A 21,256-nucleotide genomic window follows, 5' to 3' on the forward strand; every position below is an offset into this window, starting at 1 on the left:
GCCATTTGCTGCACCATGTTTCAACTACTTGTAGTTTATCTTGTAGCAGGGTAATAGCGCGTTTTGTATTCATTGACTTAGTTATGATAGCCGTATCATCAGCATATAGTGCTACAAACTCGTTTAGGTTATCATCATTAGTCGGAAAATCTGCAGTGTACAGGATGTACAGAACAGGACCCAGAATTGAACCCTGCGGTACACCCGCGTAAATTTTTTTGTAGTCAGAATAATTATTATTTAATTTAATTCTAAATTCTCTGTTAATTAAATATGAACTTAACAGCCTTAGTATTTCAATAGAGAAGCTCATATTGTTTAATTTTACAATTAGACCCTTATGCCATAGTCGATCGAACGCTTTCGCGACGTCGAGCAGGATAAGGGCCATTGTTTCATTTTTATATTTACCATTGCTAATGAATTCTAGTAGGTTAATAATTTGTTTGGTGGTAGACAAATTTTGTCTGAACCCGTACTGTTGTTTGGGTAAGTTATAAAGGTATTTATTAATTCTACTGTAGATAAGCTTTTCGTAAACCTTTGATAGCGTAGGCAAGAGACTAATGGGTCTGAAGTTACTTGGATTTGAAGTATCTTTACCCGGTTTTGGAAAGAGAATTACATCTGATTTTTTCCAGCAATCAGGAAAATAGCAGTGGTTGAAGGAGACGTTAAAGATGTTACTTAGTATTGGTATTATATTTGGAGGGGCATTCTTAAGCATCTCATTAGTAATATTATCATGCCCTGGTGCCTTTCTATTTTTTAATTTTCTAATGATATTAATTATTTCATCATCGTTAGTATTCTGAATGCCTTGAGTAGAACAGGGAGTGTTCATAATTTTTTGAAATTCCTCTTTAACATACTGATCATTGTAGGGGCAATAAGGTTCGGCATTTAAAGAAAACTGATCTTGCATGGTTTTAGCAAACACGTTGATTTTATCATTGTCCGTGTATACTATCGTATCGTTGTTCTTTAATGGAAGATTTGTTGGTGGTGCCTTTTTTAGTGCTTTAGCCATATTCCAGAGGGAGTTATCTCCTGTATTTAGGCTTGTCACTTTCTCGTTCCAAATTTCATTTCTGTATTTCTTGCATTTGTTTTTAATATCCCTTGTTAACCTGTTAATCTCCGTTTTATAAACTGGGTTGAGGGTTCTCTTATAAACTTTTTGAAGTTTGTTTCTATATCTGATAATATCCTTAATATAGTTAGGTAATTTTCTGTTATTTAGGTCTTTCGTTCTTTCAGTAGTGGCTTCACGCAGGGCATAATTTAAGTCCTTAGTTAGAGTCTCGATATTATCATTAATATCAGCAATTGTATCAATATTGGATGGGGAGTTGAGCTTTTTTGAGAGGATGTTGTGATATAGTAACCAGTCGATCTTTTTAGTCGTGATGATGTTTTCCGTTCTGGGTAATGAGGTGGAGATAAAAACAGGAAGGTGGTCACTGCTTAATTCATTTATAACATTCATGGCGAATGGTGTTACCATATTTGTGACCATAATATCTAATATATCAGGTTTGTAACCTGGGTATGGGTGGTAGTGCGTAGGTTCCAGTGGAGCATAAATGGTTAGTCCTAGGCTTCTGGTGATATTATGCAGGTTTGAGCCTTGTTTATTATTTGCATTACACCCCCATATCTTATTCTTTGCATTAAGGTCACCCAATAAAATTGTGTCCATGTTGGCGTTGAAGATGTTTCTGAAAAAACTTTCCTTTAGTTCGTTATTTGGTGGATTATATAGTGTAGTTATCTTGATATTTCGATCATTGATTTGTAATATGATCGAGGTTTCATCGATATTGTCCGTAGTCTTTAAGTTGTATACCGCCGATTTATAAGCTCGAGTAACATATATAGCAGTGCCTCCACCGTAGTGTGAGAGGTGATCGCACCTGTATGAATTGTAGTTAGGAATTCGCAATTTTTGACTTGGTTTTGCGTGAGTTTCTGTGATTGCGATGATGTCTGGAGAATATTCAATTACGAAGTCCAGAAGTTCAGTCATTTTATTGTTAATACTATTAGCATTCCAAAGAACTATATTGAGACTAGACGATATGTTGTTTCTATCCATTATTTTTGTTAATTTTATTTAAGTCGGTTCTCTCGTTATTTTGAGATTCAATATTTTGCTCGGTAACTTTGGAGATGAGAAATGTTAAATTTTTTGAAGCTTCAATAGCCTGTTTTAGTAGATTTGGTAGGCTGAGTTCATCTTTAGGCAGAGAATTTTTGACTGCATTAGCATAGCTATTAGTATTGTTATTCCCTGTTATTCGAACATTAATTTGTCTCTTTACTTCCATCGGTCTTCTCCTAGATCTTTTATCTTGTATTTTCACCACTATTTTTTCAAATACGGGGCATCGGGAAAAATTGGCCGGATGTTCTCCTTTACAGTTATAGCATTTAACCTTTTCAAATTTGTTTGGGCAATCTTTGGTTAGATGGTCACCTGCGCATTTCACACAGTGGGCGGGATGTCGGCAGTTACTTTGTCCATGAAAGAAACCCTGACACCTGTGACATTGTGTCGGTCTTTCTGCTTTTTTATACTCTTCGATTTTAGGAACTACATTTGCTATGGACCTTATATTATAAATTTCCCTGCTTTTTTCTGTTTTTAGTAGGTCTACTATATAGACTGGGAGTTTTGTTTTAACTCCTTCTCTCCAACTGAGTTACATGTAGGACATTAAGTTCATGAGACTGTAGTTCTATTCTGATATCTTCAGGGTCAACTTCTTTTGGGACACCTTTAATAACTACTCTCATATTCCTTTTTTCGGGAAGAGAATAAGTGTGATAACTATAGTTACATTCCTCTAAGGCGGTATTAATTTGATTCCTAGCTGCCATATTGTTAACTTTAATAATAAAGTTTTCTCCATTCGTTTTGCCTATAAATCCTTCTATGTTTTTGTCTTTAAGTTTTTTGTTGAAGGCGGGCCAATTGAATGATTTGTCTTGAACTATAAATGGGGGTGGGTCCATGGTTTTCTTAGCTCGGATAAATTCTGAGGTGTCTTGGGTATTATCTTGATCTGTAACATTAAGTTCCATTTGATTGCTATCATTTTCGTATTCGGTATGATTTTTCTTAGTTGGGGATGGTGGCGTTGTCTTAAATCTTTTTGTTTTTGATAAAGAGATATTATTTCCTCTGTAATTTTGGTTTAAAGTATCAGGAAAGATAGTGTCCATATTGTTATCCAGTGAGGCATTTAGATCAAAAAATGGGATTGAAGGAAATTGATTTTTATTATCTTGGGCGAAAGTATCAATTTTTTCCGTGGTGGTTTCTGAGAGGACATTAAACAGGGTATTTTCGCAGGATATTTTATTTTTGAGTTCGAGATATTTATTTTTGAATTCATTATGGTGGTCATTGATTTTATTCAGGGTCTGTGCGACTTTATGGCCTAGGTTTTTAAAATTAGCGGCATTTCTCAGTAGCTCAAGGGTTTCGATTAGCATATTTTCAAAAGGTATAGCGATATCATTTATAATGTTCAAATCTGAATTTTCATTATAGATTAAATTGTCCGAGGTGGCGTCGGATTCTAAGTCCGTACAATCTTCATCTGTCGACTGAACTGTATTTTTCAGACGATTTTTCCGCTTTTTCTTTTTATTCGTCTTGCCGGTGTTAGGATAAGTTAAATCCAAGATATTTTTGGAAGGGGTGCTTCCCTCTTTATCAGTGGCGTTAAGATCGGCATTTGTATTTTCAATAATAACTACAGCGTCCATAGGACTCTCGGAGATAAGAGGTGAAATCGTAATTTGTTGGTCCTGAAAAGGACCATTTTGCGATAAATCAGTAGGTGAGGCCATGAATCTCTGGTCCCACCCAGAATCGACTGATGTTAAACTATATTCCTCAATAAATACATAAAGAGAAAAAAAAACTTACTTAGTCAATTTTCAACTAACTAGCACAGATAAGATCGGGACAAGCCAATCCTCCAAACTCGAGTCTCTGGGCCGAAAACTGAACATCGACTCTGCCCATCAATTTATAACGGCGAAGTAGCAAGTTAATATAAAAATTGCATCCGTTAAAAACAATTGGTAGTTATGGATTTTTATTATTCCCGGAAAAAAAAACTAAAAAATTAAATTTATTTGTTACCAGTTTTTACTCCGGTGCGCCGCCCTATGAGACAATCTAGTAGCGAGAACGTGTTAAATAAAATAAATTTAAAAGAAATTTGAACTCAGCTACTTGTGTAAGGAAATATTTCAAAGGCCAGATGAGATCGCTATGTTCTTAAGCTATGATAAAAGTTCTATTTGCTTTAAAAACTTCACGTTTGTTTCACTGCCACTGGAAAAAACAATCTCCCAAGCCCTCAAATATATGAGTATATACATACCTGCCAACTTTTAATCCTTTCCCCCAGTTGTAGTAAAATGGAACTTAAATTACCATTTTAGGCAGTAACTTATTGATAAAGCTTATACGGAAATCTAAATTATAAGGCATATTATTATATATGCTTACATTTTTTAAAAATAGTGGTGGACAAATAAGGTTATAAATTGAGTTTATAAATGCAAAGAATGTATAGAAAAGCATACATTTTACTACCACTTTAAATATAGAAATACAATTTTGTGCCAAATGCGTAAAAGTTTACCGGTATGTATATGCATAGCTGCCAACCTCTACGTATTGTCCATAATATTTCATTTTTAAATATTAGTGAGTAATAAAATTTTTTGTTTTGTTTTGTCAGCTATGCTGCTGAAGTTACTGACAATTCCTGTGAAATTTATTTGAAACAAAAATCTTGTTCTCGCATTTCCAGTTTATTTTTTTTCTTATTTAATTAATTATTTATAACGTTTTAATGTTTAATAGTTTAATATGTATTTTATCCTATGTGTTTCCCAAACATTCATAAGTTCTTTTACCTTATAAAATAAAATTCGTTAATGTAAAAAAAAAAAAAAAAAAAAACTTAAAATGACTCCTAATCCTCGGTATGCGATGCGGTTGAAATGATAGAATAAAAAATTGTTCCAAATCAGAGGAGGGGAGGAAACCTGTCTAATTGGTTTTTATGATTTAAGACATTTAGAAAAAAAACGCAACTAATTACGATATACCAAATAAATAGACTTTTGAGTTTATAATTGAGGAGAGCTATCCATATGCATCTGATTTTATTCTCATTAATGTGTAATTAAAATAAATTTAGCAAACTTATTTTTTTACTCAAATATTAAAATGTTTTTGTTTTCGATTTGCCAGAGACTGAAAATTTATTTAAATTAATAAAATTTGCAATGAGAGTATATATTTTAACGGCGAGCACTAAGGAAAAACCTTTAAAAAGTGTAATCGGAAATGGAAATGTTTTTAAACATCATGTTTGATAAGTGTACTGAAAAAGATATGTTAATTTTTGTCACCAAAACGAAAGAAGTGGAATTGTGAATGTTGATAGAAGTTTATTGTGAAATTTTGCCCTTTTGGTTTTTGCTATGCGAGAAAATTTTTATAATTTTTTTTCTTCTCATTTTTAGTCTACTGAACAAACTTGATATTTAAAAAATATATACATTTTTTTTTCATTTTTTTCTACATTTTAGTTTTGAGTCTCCTAGTTTGTTCAGGCCGAAAATAATCAAAATTTTGTTTGGCGATAAGTTCTGCTGATAGTAGTCAGAAAGCGTGTCAGAATTGTGATTTCAATCTGTACAGAAAATCAGTTAAAAATTTGAGCATTAAGCTAGTCAAAAAGTGGTAAAATTTTAATTTAGGGATGAGATTGGCCAAAAGGCAGAAAAGCTGAAATTCCACACGAGTAAATTTTACGCGCGTGAACTCGTTTAATAATAAATTCCAGACAATTTAAGATAATAAACAACAAAAATTTCTATTTTAGTTTGAAAAAATTACATGATAATCAGCAACTGTTCAGATAATTATTTTTTATATGATCAGAATTTCACATTTTATACCATAAATAACAGCAGCATTATTTTTTAAATTTTGGTGCTGCGTTAACTCTTTTTCCACAAAAAATTTAATCATTTTTTAAGTGATTGCTTTTGTTTGCTACATCTTTTTGAAGTTATACTTCTTATGCGACTTCCAACGAGGTTGCGTTAAACGTTTAACGCTACATTTTTATTGGCCGGGAAATCACGTGGTAGAATCCAGTTATCCCTCATTCATTTCCATATTGTTTTGGTTCTCACTGGCATAAAAATAATAAAAGTATTGTTTTTCTATTAATATTTTTTTAGTTTGATTTGATACACATATAATTTAATAGGATAGTATTTTTTATTTTCAAATTTAGTGGATAACAATTGTAAAAAATGAGTGAAAACAATCCCACGCACACTGCGATGAATTTAAGGTAGTGTCAAGGTACGTCTCTTGTGAACATCAATTGATTGTTAGGTTTTCTCTTTTGAAATTACATTATGACGCATTCACATACATTAATACAAATACATTTTCCATGGCGAGACGATGAGGCAACCACAAGCACTTCCACTGGTTCAAGAGGTCCACGAGGGAAAAATGCACAATATTACCGTTATTACAGAGCACGGAAGCGAGCGGAGCAGGAAAAAGAGTCGTTGAATGGAACTAGCGATCCATCTACGACTGCTGATTCTTCTACAATTAACGTTGCAGGTTACGAAGTTTAACTTCTTCCGCGCAAAGGGACTCCGCGCACTATTTTTCTTTTGTTATTTAATTTGCTGCAAATGCTTCATGTTTTACAAAACAAGCAAAAAAAAATCCTTTAACAAGGTCTAGTTTCTCGTAATTGCAGCTCGTGAATGAGGAGAAACAGATTGGTGTTTAATTTTGTCGTTAGCCCATCTTCAAACATCTTTTGACAAATCCTATTCTTTCTTTCTTTACCTGCCTGTGTCACATTTTTCCTTGCAAGCACAGAATGTAAGTTTTGAATATGCCTATATAAACTAATAATTGTCGATAGAAAAACTATCACATTTATAGTGACTAATTAAAAAAAACTTACTTCTTACAAGAATTGCGATAAATGATTTTAAGATCGCGTGAATACAATAGCGATCTTGGATTTTGAAATCGCGTGAATACAAATATCGATCTTGGATTTTACAATCGTGTGAATATGAATCACGATAATGGATTTTGAAATCACGAATACAAAACTCGATATTCGATTTTAAAAATGAAAAAAAAAATGCGTCATAGAATTTTTAAATCACGTAAATACAAATCACGATTCATACTTTTTAGATCGGGTAAGTGCGAACTACATTATGTAATTTTTAGATCGCGCAAATACGAATAACGGTGTATAATTTTTAGATTGCTTGAATGCGAATCCCTGTGTCTTATTTTAAAATCACGTATAAATACGAAAATTGATGTTTGATATTATAACCGCTTGAACAAGATTTTGATACATCAACCATTTTGAAACATCATTTGATACAGTAGATTTGAACATACTCAATTAAACGCTTCTCAACTAGCTATCAATTAATTTAAAAAGCGAACTTCTTATAGTGCAATTGGAAATGCAATAAAGATTTTTACTTCAGTATAAAAATTAAATAATAGCATTTTTCTAATTAATAATAAAATATTCAGACTAAATCTCTAAAATAGTTTCAGAGTTGCGTATGACCCTGTCGACGAAATTACCCTGTCGATGAAATTACCAAGTCTATGAAATGACCCTGTCGACGAAATCACCTTGTCGACGAAATGACCCTGTCGACGAAATGGCCTGTCGACGAAATGAACCTGTAGACGAAATGACCCTGTCGACGAAATGACCCTGTCGATGAAATGACTTGTCGACGAAATGACCCTGTCAACCAAATGGCCTGTCGACGAAATGACCTAGTCGATGAAATGTCCTGTCGATGAAAAGAACTGTCGATGAAATGAACAAAAATGCCAAATTAATTCGAATAATTGGCCAAAATAATTCAAGATTTTTATTATAGCACAAAGAATAAGTTTCTTGACCGCATTTTTTCTCTTGTTATGTTATGCGTCATATTTTACTAATTAAAAAAATCAAGAAGTTTTTTAACAGTGAAAATATAAAAAGCGATAATTCGAGTATTTGGCCAAAATAATTCAAGATTTTATTTTTGCACAAAAAATAAGTTTCTTGACCTCTTTTTTTTTCTCTCGTTATGTTATATGCTCTATTTTACTAATAAAAAAAATCAAGAGGATATTCTTTAACAGTGAAAATACAAAAAGTGGATTTTAGCTAAAATAATTTACAATTTTTTTATAACACTAAAACAAAATTTTTTTATTTCAATTTTTTTCTCATTACATTAAATGTTATATCTTTTAATATAAAAATATCTAAAAAGGGTTTCAATCAAAATGTCAAACATTTAAATTTATGTATAAAAATATATCTTTGACTTACACAAGCCTACTCTAAAAAAAAAAATAAAAGATATATTTTAGTTTGAGATTCTTTGACATAGCATTCATCGTCATCGTCAATCATCATCGTCGATCAACAAGAATAATAAAACAACTGAAACATTTATTCGTCGATTGATAAATTTATCGTTAACTGCGATAGAATCAACGCGAAAGCAATAAGCCTTAGCTCACAGCAGACGTTTATCGCTTTCATAATATTGAAAATATTTTTTAAGTGCCGTTGACTCATGGAACTTAAGACTGTCTACGAAATGGTAAGAATTGATTTTAAAAAGATAATTTTACTGACGTTCTGTAGAAGAACTTATTATAAAACCTTTATCTTCTGTTATATTGTAAAATATTTTTATAAAATGTCTATATCAAAAGTTTATTATCTTCTTGAGACACATTGGTACGTGTATTTAGCAATATTATTAACCATTAAATAATTTAACCATTTACCTGCCAGGCTGTTATTTTATAGTAATGGGAAAAGTGCCTTTGAGAAAAATAGAATTATTATGGGTGCTGCATTGCGCAGAAATGATTGTGCTGCGGAAAAATTCCGGATTTTCCCCTAACCACGATCCGGAAATTTCCTGAAATCCAAGATCAAGAAGTTTCAAGAAATCATCGATTACATTTATGTATAAAAATTTTAGATATTTTATTTAAAAATATTAGAACTAGAATTTATACTCGGCATCTCTTTCATTTGTAAAACTTTTTTCTGGTAGAATAAGCAATGTCATTAGAGAATAAAGTAAACGTATACACAATTATTAATTTAAATTATGCTGCATGTAATTTATTTGGAATTTCATGTTGTGAAAATATCAATGATTTAAATTTATAACGACATAAATTTTTTGAAATGCTTAATTATTGATTTTATTCAAGATTTTCAGGATTTTTGAGTTGGGCTCATAATTACCCCAGAGAATTTCGTAGTTCATTTTAAAGTGTAGCGTAGCTTAGACAAACTTTATATTAATTATTTATGAAAACGCTGAAGAACAAATTTTTTGTTGCATTTTTACAAATGCTTAAATACAAATGCTTTCATAATTTAGGTGTGGTAATTTTGAATCAGAAATTAGTTTTTGCTCAGAAGTTGAAGATTTTTTTTCAAAATGATATTTTTAGTTTTTTTTTTATTCTGTCTGAGTGTACAAGTTTATGAGAAACGCGTAAATTTATGTACATACATTTTACACTTGTCCGTTGTCTTGAAAACAACTTAAACGTATCGCAACATAAACTGAAAGATATTATCACCTTCTTCCTACCACTCCTTACGTGTCAGAGAAGTGGGTACTCTTTCATTTAATTTTAACACTACTGTATGAACGAAATAAAAATATTTTTAATAGATATGATTACTTCAAAGTAAGTTTTTTTTTTTTTTAAGTTTAGCTACCACTTTAAAACAACTTCTGGATCAGTCTTCTTCTCTAGTTATGCTAGCTGGGCAACGCCTCCTATAACTGAAAGTCTGAACACAGTTTTTTGTAGGTAGTCCAATCAGACAACTATGAAGATAAACCAATTAGTGAAAGAACCATTAAATTTGAAATCTATTAAAAATTAGAAAGTGGTAGCAAATATATGTCTAAAAATTTATTTAATTTATGAATGCTATTGGATTGTTTTACTTACATGTCAACCACTGCAGATTCAATTCTCAAATCATACCTGCCAACTCTTCCGGATTTTCCGGAAGATTTTATTTTCATATTTAAAGTGGTAGTAAATATATACTATTTTTTTCTTTTATAAACTTAATTTTTACTTGATTTTGTTCACCACTATTCTTACAAAAATTAAGCACATATATCAATATGCGTTACTATCATGGTTGTCAACTTAAGTTTTCTCAAATGCAACGTATTTGTTTGCTTAAAATTGAAGCTTTAATTTCATTTTAATACCACTGGGGAAAATGATAATGGAAGGGATTAAAAGTTGGCAGGTATGAAATATATATGATAAATTTCTCTCAAGTACTTTTAAAATAGAATTTGGGTTCATGCGCACAAGTGGTTCGATTTTCAAATTATCTGCGCAGACTACTTATAAGAAACCGTGTGGAGGCTTTCTGATGTAGGAGGTGATGACCTGGGCCGCAAAGCAGCCCTTACCCCATCCATCCTGAATTAGCATTGTGTGAGTTCTTTGAGGTCAGTAGGTAGTGTGGTAGCTATGAGGGGTCTTCAGTTCAGTAGAGGTTAAACTATCTAAATAACCTCCTAAAGAAGAAATTAAAGAGTGGTAGTTTTATTAATATAATTTTTTTTAATATTATTATGTTTTAAACTACCGATGCGTAATTATGAGAAAAATTAGATATTCTGTACGTAAAATATAATCTAAAGTGGTTTAAATTATCTATTTTTGAAAGATATAAAAATATTTTGTCCATGAATAAATATTTTTAACTACAATTCAAGATTGCTCGTTGAATATGTATAACTTTCCTATGCCAGGAAAATTTGCTACCTCTGCTTGTCTTTTTAGAGCCTTTAACTAAGCGTAACATATTCTAGAAAATAGAAAATTCAGTAATCAGTTAGAGAATAGAACAGAGAAACGTTCAGTAATCGGTCAGAGAATCGTTGGAGAATAGAATAGAGAGACGTTATTGAGTAATCAATCAGATAATTATTAATTATTAAATAAAAATAAAAATTATAACGTGATACACAGTTCGTAGAAATGCAGCTTGAATTAAAGCATTTGCTGAGCACTGGAATTTTCAATGCATTTCGCCGTGTTTTATTTCCATTTTTTTTTTTTCATTTTTTTTTTTTTTTTTTTTCATTTTGTTCAAAATTTATTTTTTGAGTGCTTTTCAGCAATGATAATTTTCACTTTTTACTTTAAGTAAGGATCATAACCAATAATTTATGAGCAATAAGAAAAATATAATTCTTTCTCGAGATTCTTTCATCACAAGAAAGCTTTTCATTTATTATAAATGTCGAAAGAAAAAAAAATAGGATGTCAAAATTTTTAAAAGGTTTGCTTTATTCTTTATTTTTAAGCTCATTACGCCAATTATACACAAAAAAATGCTTTGACTAGTAATTAGTATCCAAAAAGATATCGGTAATTAAAGTTTACGAAATGGTTGGCTGAATGATAAAAAAGTATTAAAAAAAAATGAATTTTAAGCAAAAAAGAATCAACAATATAAGAGAACGTGAATTTCTTTTTTAATTCATTCAATGAATATTTTATCACTTTTAGATTAATAATTTGAAAGCATAAATTATTTTTTATAAATGTAATAATAAGAAGCAAAATTTTAAAAAAAATATGTGCTTTTACTAGTTTTTTTTTAATACATAATGAATTTGCTTTTATGAGAATAAATTTTAAACATTTATTTTGTTTGTTCATTTAAATTATTTAAAGGAAACGTGACAATGCACATTCTTATGTTTTGGCTACATGCCAAACGATACTTTCATTTTACTATCGAAATCAAATCATACATGAATTATTCACTGAATATTTTTGATAAGAATTATATTTTCGATTCAACGTAATGTATGTTTCCAATCCCGCTACTTGCTTTCATTTTTTTAATAGAAGTTATCCATTTCCATTACTTGAATTTAAACTAAATATTTTAATTTTATAAGTATTTTGAAGACTTTAAAAAGTTTAGATCATGAACTTTATGATAGACAGCTTTATTTAAATATCTAAATCGTCACTGTTGTCCCCTGTCCAACTTAAAGTTATTGTAAGTAATTAAAATGTGTATTAAAAAAAATCGTCTTTTTTTGTTGATCTTTCGAAATGTATTTTATATTTTCATACATTCATGCCATTTGTTCCGATGCTACAATATTTTTTTTAAATATCTTGGTTCATTATATTAATGTAAAAACTTTTTAAGAGACCAGTTGTTTTTACTAGGTTGCTAATGTCTGTAACATATCTAGCCACTCGAAGTCCGTAAACTTGTTCCGCAATGATTATGCTTAGTGTTTGAATTGGTGAGAAAATTCTGCTCGTAATTTTGGGTTTAGTTGCCATATCTGTAACATATATAGCCACCAGTAAACTTTCCCCGTAATGATTATGTTTAGTGTTTAAATTGGTGAGAAAATTCTGCTCGTAATTCCGACTTTAGTTGCTATATCTGTAACATATATAGCCACCCGTAAACTTTCCCCGTAATGATTATGCTTGGTGTTTAAATTGGTAAGAAAATTCTGCATGTAATTCCTGATTTAGTTGCTATATCTGTAACATATATAGCCACCCGAAGTCTGTAAACTTCCCCCGTAATGATTATGTTTAGTGTTTAAATTGGTAAGAAAATTCTGCATGTAATTCCTGGTTTAGTTGCTATATCTGTAACATATACGAAGTCCGGACCACACGAAGTCCGGAAACTTTCCCCGTAATGATTATGTTTAGTGTTTAAATTGGTAAGAAAAAATCGGCACGTAATTCTTCGTTTAGTTGTTAAATTTGGGATGAAAAGAGAACATTTTGCTGTGTTTATTTTCGTAAACACGCGTTTCGAGCTTTCCACATCTGAAAGTTCACGCTTCGAGCTGTCCATTTCCAACAGCACTTCTTTCGGAGCCGTAGTGGCTCATGTGATAGAGAATTCGCTTCCCAATGAGGTGACCCGGGTTCGAATCCCATGTATGGCTGATCTATACTAATTCCATTCCAGGCTCGCACTGACTACAGTGCTGACGTAAAATATCCTCAGTGGTGGACAGATCATGGGGCTTGCCGTTTATTTGACTGTGGGATGTTTTCGTGGTTTTGCTCTCCATGTTACACAAATGCGAGTTAGTTCCACCATAAAGTCTCCCACGAAGCAATTTCTCCCAATACTTGATGCCCCTTGTCTTCTGAATCGGGTTCCAAATTACAAGACTACGGATTCCAACATTGGTAGCCGTATGCTCAAAATTGGGTGGACTGTTCAACGACGGTTATATGTAAACACTCCCTTTCAAACTATGTCCATTTTCGGTAACACGCATTTCGAGCTGTGTTCATTCTCTTAAATACGCATTTCGAATTGAGCCCATTTTCTTAAATACGCATTTTGGGTTCTGCATGGATTTAATGCGATGTTACTTTACATGAGTTTATGGGGAATATTCCGTTCTTCAAAAAAGAAACAAAATGATTACTCAAAAGTTTAATAGGTTTTTTTTATAATAGAAAGACTATAGTTTTCTTTAACACAATGCATTAATAATAGGTTTATATTTTGATTTGATTCTATGGCAGTGTTCTTGATTTTTAAAGCTGAAGTGAAGGATAAGAAAAAGAAATATCCATTTGCCACAAACAAATATATTGCTACCACTTTTAAGTAGAAGCGCATATAACATCATGACAACATTGAAATGACGATATTAATGAGTTGATTTTACTATCGGTGTTTTAATTTTTACAAAACAAATTGAAAACGAGAAAATTTGCAGTACCACTTTTTTCATATTTATTTAATAATAACTAAAATAATCATCATCTTGCTGTTTTAATTGTTCCCTTTATTATGTATAAACTTGCGACTTATTTTTATGTATGACTCAGACTTGATTTTATCAATTATTGTTCATTCTGAGATTTAACTTAATGTTAACGCAGCACCTCCCTTCCCTTCCACCACATATTATCCAATTTAGATGAAAGAGCAGATATCCATACATGGATAGGTACTCTGAAAAAAGTTGATTAGTTAGTTAGTTAGTTGCTGTTTTAATATAAATGACTGTAAGCAAACGTTTAAACTTCATCAATATCCCAGGGATGTCAACTACTCCGCTCTTTGGATAAGTTTTAATTAATTCGTAGCGAATTTAGTAGTGTTTATTTGGTAAAGATAGTTATGCTTACTCTTTGAAAATGTCATCACTACATAACCGCTAGTCGATCCCATCCGTCATGAATTAGTTTTAAAGCTTATTTTAACACTGTATGGTCTGCTATACGTGTGGTTGCTCGAGGAAATTAAAATAATTGGAATTTATAATTAGATTAATTGGAGCGAAACAACTGCTGTACAGTTGCATTTCACGATACTTTAAATTTTTTATATGTAGTGGTGGAATATTTACTTAAAATGAAAAATACTAAATAAAGAATAAGCTAAATTTCGTTACCACTAGAAAATATTTTTTGAGGCATCCCTGCTTTCCACATAATATATATTTCACTATCATAAGAAATTTTATTGTTAATATTTTTTCCTCTTGTCTTTACTTCAATCACTTTTTTTTCCTCTTTATATAAATGGGGGGAAAAGTGGAACGAAGACATAAATTCTTCTCGAAAAGATAGAGATAACGGAAATGGCGCCTTGAGAAGTAATTTACGCAGCTCAGACTCTGAAGATGAATGTCTCACCCACGTGGTACGGATAGAAAAGGCCATTTTTAGTTTTTTCCCTTTTTTTTTCCTTCTTGTTTCGGGAAATGCTGTCAGAAAAAAAAGGTTAAGAGCAAACTAGACATAAGAGAAAAGCGTGTTCAATTTTCTCAGCCACAATATGTGAGTATAAGTTGGAAGAGATATTAGAAAAAAACTACTGCTTCACCTGTTGCTTCAATTACACGTAAGGCATTGAAGAACTTGAAAGGCGATTGGAAAATTGCATTACTTTTGTTTGTCCATTTATGCGTTTTCATTTTATAAAGGAAATGAAATAGGTGACTCATTTTTTTTCTACTTAACTCAAACTTTAGGAATTAGTTCGTTCAGTCCAGAATGACTATTCGAACGCTGAATTTTCAAAGTTGTGGTGAAATAGAGAATCGTGTAAAAAGAAATGGTAAGCAAAATCCTTATTTTTTTATTTTATAACACAATGCTCTTTCTCCTTAAAGTTAAATTTGGGTAAATGAAAGTATTTTTGGAATTGAAATTGTTTTAAGAATAGTAATTGATATAAGAAAGAAAAAGCTCATTTAGTTTATAAAATGGCAATTTTTTTGGTGGTAAATATATTTATCACGTACGACCATATATTACTTATTGACTTTTATTTTTCTTTATTTATAAAATAAATGTTATAAATGCTACAAACTTCATAGGGAATTATTTATTTTATTACTTTTATACTTTTTTTAAACTAACAAATGGTTACCAATTTTATTCAAACGCATTGCAAGAAAGCGGAAGTTATTAATAAATGGAAACCTGAATTAAAAGTGGTGGGAAGTATACGTCCCACGACCTTCGAAAGGATTAAAGAAGTTGTTTTACGCAAAATTTGTGCAAATATTGTTATAATTATCTGTTTTAAGCCCTAAAAATAAAGATATGACAAAATAATGAATTGAATGGTAATGACCATATGCTAATATAAAAATATTAGTTGGAATATTTATGCAATGTATAACATTCAACATAATTAATTAGTTGGAATATTTATGCAATGTTATGATTCAACATAATATTTATATTATGTTAGAATATTTATGTTATGATTATCGGTCTTACGTCCGAAAAATAAAATATGTCAATTTCCTTATATAATAACATTAGCTGGAATATTTTTGCAATATAAACTGCGGGCAGTCACGGCAAATTTTAACCTTTTCGTAAAATTTTATTTTAGTGGTAGCTAAGTTTATGCTTTAAAGCAGTGATTCTCAATCTTTTTTTTGTGACGGCACACTTTTAACGATTTCGAAATTTGACGGCACACAATGAAAAAAATTAATTTATTTACTTAACTATAATACACTGTGTTAAATAGTTTGTGATAATAATTTTGAATGTGTCACTGTGTTAAATAGTTTGTGATAATAATTTTGAATGTGAAATAAAATACTACAAAAGCACATTTATTAAGGGATTAATTATTTCTTTCGACTAATTTTTTATTAGTTAGTAACAGTTATTTATGTTTTTTGCTAGTTATTAATTGTTCACTTGTTTTTTATAGCTAGTTTTTTTGCTGATTAATTTTAATTCTTGTCAACTAGTGTTTTTGCTGATTATTAATTGTTAGCTAATTTTTTGTTAGTTTTTTTTATAACTTTTAATTGCATAGCTTACTTTAATGATTAGCTTTTATTTAAGTTTGAAAGTTAATATTTAGCTTGCTTTCCTTTGATAATTAATAATTTTAATGATCATTAAATTTCCTACTTATTTCAACATTTTTTAAAATTGTCAACGGCAATTTAAACACTTCCTTCTTATTTTAAGATTGTCAGAGACAAGACAATCGCTGACAAAGATGTTCCCGCGGTGGTTAAAGAGTGGAAAAATTATAATATATATATACACTTTTCTTTAATTTAAACTTTACTCGTAATTAAAAAAGCATTATAATTTTTACTGTATCATTTCTAATATTTGGCGGCACATTTTAAGAATTTGGCTGCACACAAAAGTGCCGCGGCACAGTGGTTGAGAATCACTGCTTTAAAGTATTATTTTTTATTCATTTAAACTTTTTTTTCACATCACTGCATATAAAGGATTTAAAAGTTCATATGCAACGTCACTTTGTTTAAAAGCCTCTCGTGGTGAGGCTGTTCAAATGTTGACAAAATTACCAAAAATTTTGATAGCTAAATTTTAAATAACTACCACTCTATAAAATATTATGCCTAAAGCGCAGTAGTTGGCAGGCATGTATAATATTGTTTAATTTTGTTTTAACATAATATTTATATTATGTTGGAATAATGATCATGTTGGAAGATTTTTTTTAAAAAATATCAAGCTGAGAGGTAAGTTGCAAATAAATATTCTTTCAAAAAATGTTTAGTTGCATTCAAGATTAATGACAACTAACAGAAAAGTTTGTTTTGCATCTTTTTTAATACGTGATTCTATTAAATTATATTTTTCATTTAATTTTAATTGTAATTTAGAAAAAAAATGTTTCTTTAGTTTTATGCGACTACATAAAGTTTATCTTTTCTTACAAAACTTCTGTAGCATGTCTTTATATAAGTAGTAATTAATTTCATTTTTACTAATTCAATAGAAATGCATTTATATATATTAAAAAAACAATCAAAGATAATAAATAAAAATGTAAAATAAAAGAGCAGTTGTAACAATGAAACAGCCTTAAGTATGACTATTGCAAAACGAAACGTTTTGATTCTGCAATAATGCTGCATTTATTTGTAAATGGAGGTATTTGCTACAATAAATAAATACGTAATAATATAATAATGATATAACTAGCGTAATAATATAATATTAAACTTTAAAAAAATTTAAAATTAAAATAACTAGCGACTTTTTTTAATCCTTACTGTGTGTCCATATAGTGAAACTTCTGATTTTTAATAAACATATCAATCTTTTGAGGGGCATAAATGTGGATTAATTTGAAAAACTTGTCTTTATCTACAATGCTTCGAAAAACTAAATAAATGGATCTGTATATTTCTTTTCAACGTTTTTACTTCATTTCAAGAAAATGAACATTTATTATATAGATGAAAAACCAAGAGGGAACCTTTCAGTTGGAAATGATGTGTATTTGGGCTTAATAGTGTAAAAAGCGCCATTGACCGATTCTTCGAGTATTTTGGTTCTATGTTAGCAAGTCGTGTAAATAGTAGATTTACTTCACTTCGCTTATCTAATGGAGCTGGAAACCGGAGCCAAACATGGCCTTTACCCACTCATCGTATTCATAATAGTCAGTAAGGTAGATAAACTATGTATAAAAAAAATACATTTAGGAAATAAATATTATATTCTAAGTTGAGTTGATGATGATGAAGAAGATCTAAGCTTCACGCTTTGAAAAGGACGAAGTTGTGATAGTTAAAGTTACTGGGTGAAATTCAGCGATCCAGAATAAAAGTAGATTCATGGTCTAGTTATAAATTTGTTGAGTTGAAAAATAAAAACATTTAGTGTTCCAATACCAATGATATCAAAAAATCTAAAAGAACAAAACCTCGTCAGTAGTAGAACCTCTATCAGGAACTCACTTTTTTCCAGGCGATTTCACAGATTAAAAAAGGAAAGCAGATTGACTTCGCATAAACATCCAAAGAGTATTCACTGGAGAGTTCATTTACCGAATTAAAACTAGAATATGTTTGTTAAGCTTAAAAAGAACGCTAATTTTTCCCGAAGGTTTTCTTGTTTGTCGTAACAGAGAAGATGGCAAGGAAAAATAAATTTAAAAAAAAATCCCGATTGGAGCTCACTAGTTTATTGTCTATATTATGCAAATTTTTTGAGTGTGGTTAAAAGACTCTGGGATTTGTCAGTCACACAGTAGTGAGTCCACCACCACATTTGTTCCAGACTCATTTAATTGAATTGCTTTAATTCGAAATAGCGAGATGATACTATCGTATTTTAGGTTTTGAATTGATTAAGAGAGACTATTGATCGAGTGCGGAAAAGGGTACCCGTAACGGTATTTCGATGACTATTGAGCGGGCGGTTCGAGTTTAAAAGCTTGAGCAATATTCGAAATCCTCGGGGCCAGGATAAAGGAGAACGGTTGGAGATGCAGCTATTACTAGTTTTGTCAGACTATCTATAGTTTCGTTGAGTAGTACACCAACGTGAGCCGGGATACAAGCGATCGAAAGGGATTTTACTGTAGAACTTGCTGAAACAATAGTTTTCTGTAACAAGAAGACTAAGAGGAAATTTGTGGGTTGTTGAGATTAGAGTTATAATTGCAGATCTGCTGTCTGATAAAATTACATGATAGAGATATTCGGTGGTAAATTTTTTAATTGCTTGTCAACTAACTAAAACTTCCTCAGAAAAAAAAAAGCAGGATTCATGGGATCGATTTGAGAAACATAACGTGTTGTTTTTTTTTTAAATTTATAGCCGTAATGTTATTGTTGGATTTTGAGTCATCCGTATTTAGGATTGTAAAATTATTCCAAAGAGTATGGAGGATTCCCACAGAGAAAAGGTGGATCTTATTAAGATTTTCCGTAGCTTCATACGAGAGGTCGTTTATCTGTGAGAAAGACCATTCGTGGTTCGTGATCTCTGTCAAGGTTCAATCTTCCCCTTCAATTTTGCCAGTTACAGTTAAAGTAATTTTGTCTCAACGCAAGTATGTTTAATAGCTTTTGAAAGAAGAGCACGTTTTTTTTTTGTTATTCAAAATCCCCTCAAAAAGTCACCAGAAAACTGTTTTTAATAAAATAAAAATAAAAAATGAAGTAAAACCCTAAATGCTTCTTTAAAAGAATGTAATTTTATACATACAATTGAAATTTAATTCAGTAGCTTAGGATTTATTCGAGTTCAAAGATGTCCGACTTATTTAAGAAATGAAACTTCCAGAAATTTCTTTTGAAATTTTCTGAGCATACGAATAGAATGTAAAAGGCAGTTTACAAGAAAAATTTATCATTCGCGGACTTCCATATTTTGAACCTTTGAAAAAAAATTATCAGTCTCCTCACTCCTACATTTATTATCTACATTTATCCAAAACAAATGCTGATTGATTTGAAAATAAATACTAACACAAATTTTTATTACTATTTTAGTTTTAATATTGCTTTAATTACTAATTTAAATTATGAATAAAAATGTTATAATTTAATTCAAACAATTAAGTCTTTGTTATAAAATCTTTATCAAGTCATATCAAAAAGTATTTTTTGGGGGACGTAGCACATGATCTAGATGTTGGAGGAAATTTTAAAGTGGCCAATTAGGTCTGCCGCGTTATTTAACCCCTTGGGGACGGGTGATTCAGAAAAGCATTCGTACAAAATCAGAATCAAGTTGTAATTAAATAAAAAACGGTAACTTAAATGTAGTTGTTGCTAATTTGACAGACTTACTTTGATTTTACTTTAATTATTGTTAGTTTAATCATATACAGGCATACCCTCCAACTGCTACGGAATTTCCGTAGTTTCAGAAATCTTCTTTTCAGTTGGTAGCAAAATTAATGTCTTAATATTTAAAAAAAATTAATTTTAGCGTAACTTGTTCACTATTACTTATAAAAGTGCAGGCCATATGGCTGGATTCTTAAGTTCTGATAAAAGTTTTATAAGAGATCCATTTGCTTTAAAAATTTCTACTTTGGTTCGCTGCCACTAGAAAGAATTATTTTCAAAATCCTCATAAGTTGGAGGGTATGTACAGGTATATAATCAATGTTAATTCAAAGTATAACTAAATAGTTTTATTCTGAACAAATAATGGTGAATTAAATAAATCAAACAATTATAACTCCGCCCACAAATAAGCTGCTAAAGAATTACTTTGATTACCAGTTTTATCTTTTTACCCTGATTGATACGGTTTTACGCTGGCACGTATTTGTGACAGTCGGCGCGAAAGGGTTAAACGTATATGCACCTAATTTCGTACGGAATGTGAATTGCAGATTTGTATATGGTTCATACACACATACATATAAACATTCTGCTTTATTAATTACATAGATATCAACCGCATAATTTTTTAATCATTCAAATTCTTGATGTTACTATTCTAACATAAAAGAGGAAGAAAATAAACTAGAAGTAATTGAATACATCTATAGTACAATAGATAAATTTCACTAAAAATAGTTTTTTTTTTTCAGGATAATTCTAATCTGATTTGAACGTGACAATTGAAATTAAATATGGATGGAAAAAATTTCAGTGGTCGGAAATATGGTAAGCATTCAAAATGTTTAATATTATTCATACAATGTCGCATTATTAAAAATTTCCGAAGCAGTAGTGCTTTTTTTCACAAGTAGGTTCCAGAATTGCAATATTGAAGTAATTATCACATTTGATAATAAAACAATGTCCCTCTAGCACTTAATCATAAAAGGACATTCCTCTA

At 30.5% G+C, this 21,256-nt stretch overlaps 1 protein-coding gene across 5 annotated transcripts in view; it reads left to right on the forward strand.

The window, feature by feature from the left end:
• LOC107452230 (sialin) overlaps nt 1–21,256 on the forward strand; it is a 59,973-nt gene that overhangs the window by 14,189 nt on the left and 24,528 nt on the right. For 3 of the 5 annotated variants that reach the window (XM_087161483.1, XM_043050746.3, XM_016068574.5), the window contains one exon: nt 21,006–21,081. In XM_087161483.1, coding sequence (XP_087017609.1) covers nt 21,048–21,081 — 34 coding nt within the window. In that variant the 5' untranslated portion in view covers nt 21,006–21,047. Of the gene's footprint in view, nt 1–8,565; nt 8,722–14,774; nt 15,267–21,005; nt 21,082–21,256 lie in introns of those variants that run through there. The other 2 variants (XM_016068573.5, XM_043050745.3) reach the window with 2 other exon arrangements.

Source organism: Parasteatoda tepidariorum, chromosome 4, assembly GCF_982258835.1.
Source record: "Parasteatoda tepidariorum strain Cologne lab strain chromosome 4, Ptep-v5.0, whole genome shotgun sequence".
Taxonomy (NCBI): domain Eukaryota; kingdom Metazoa; phylum Arthropoda; class Arachnida; order Araneae; family Theridiidae; genus Parasteatoda; species Parasteatoda tepidariorum.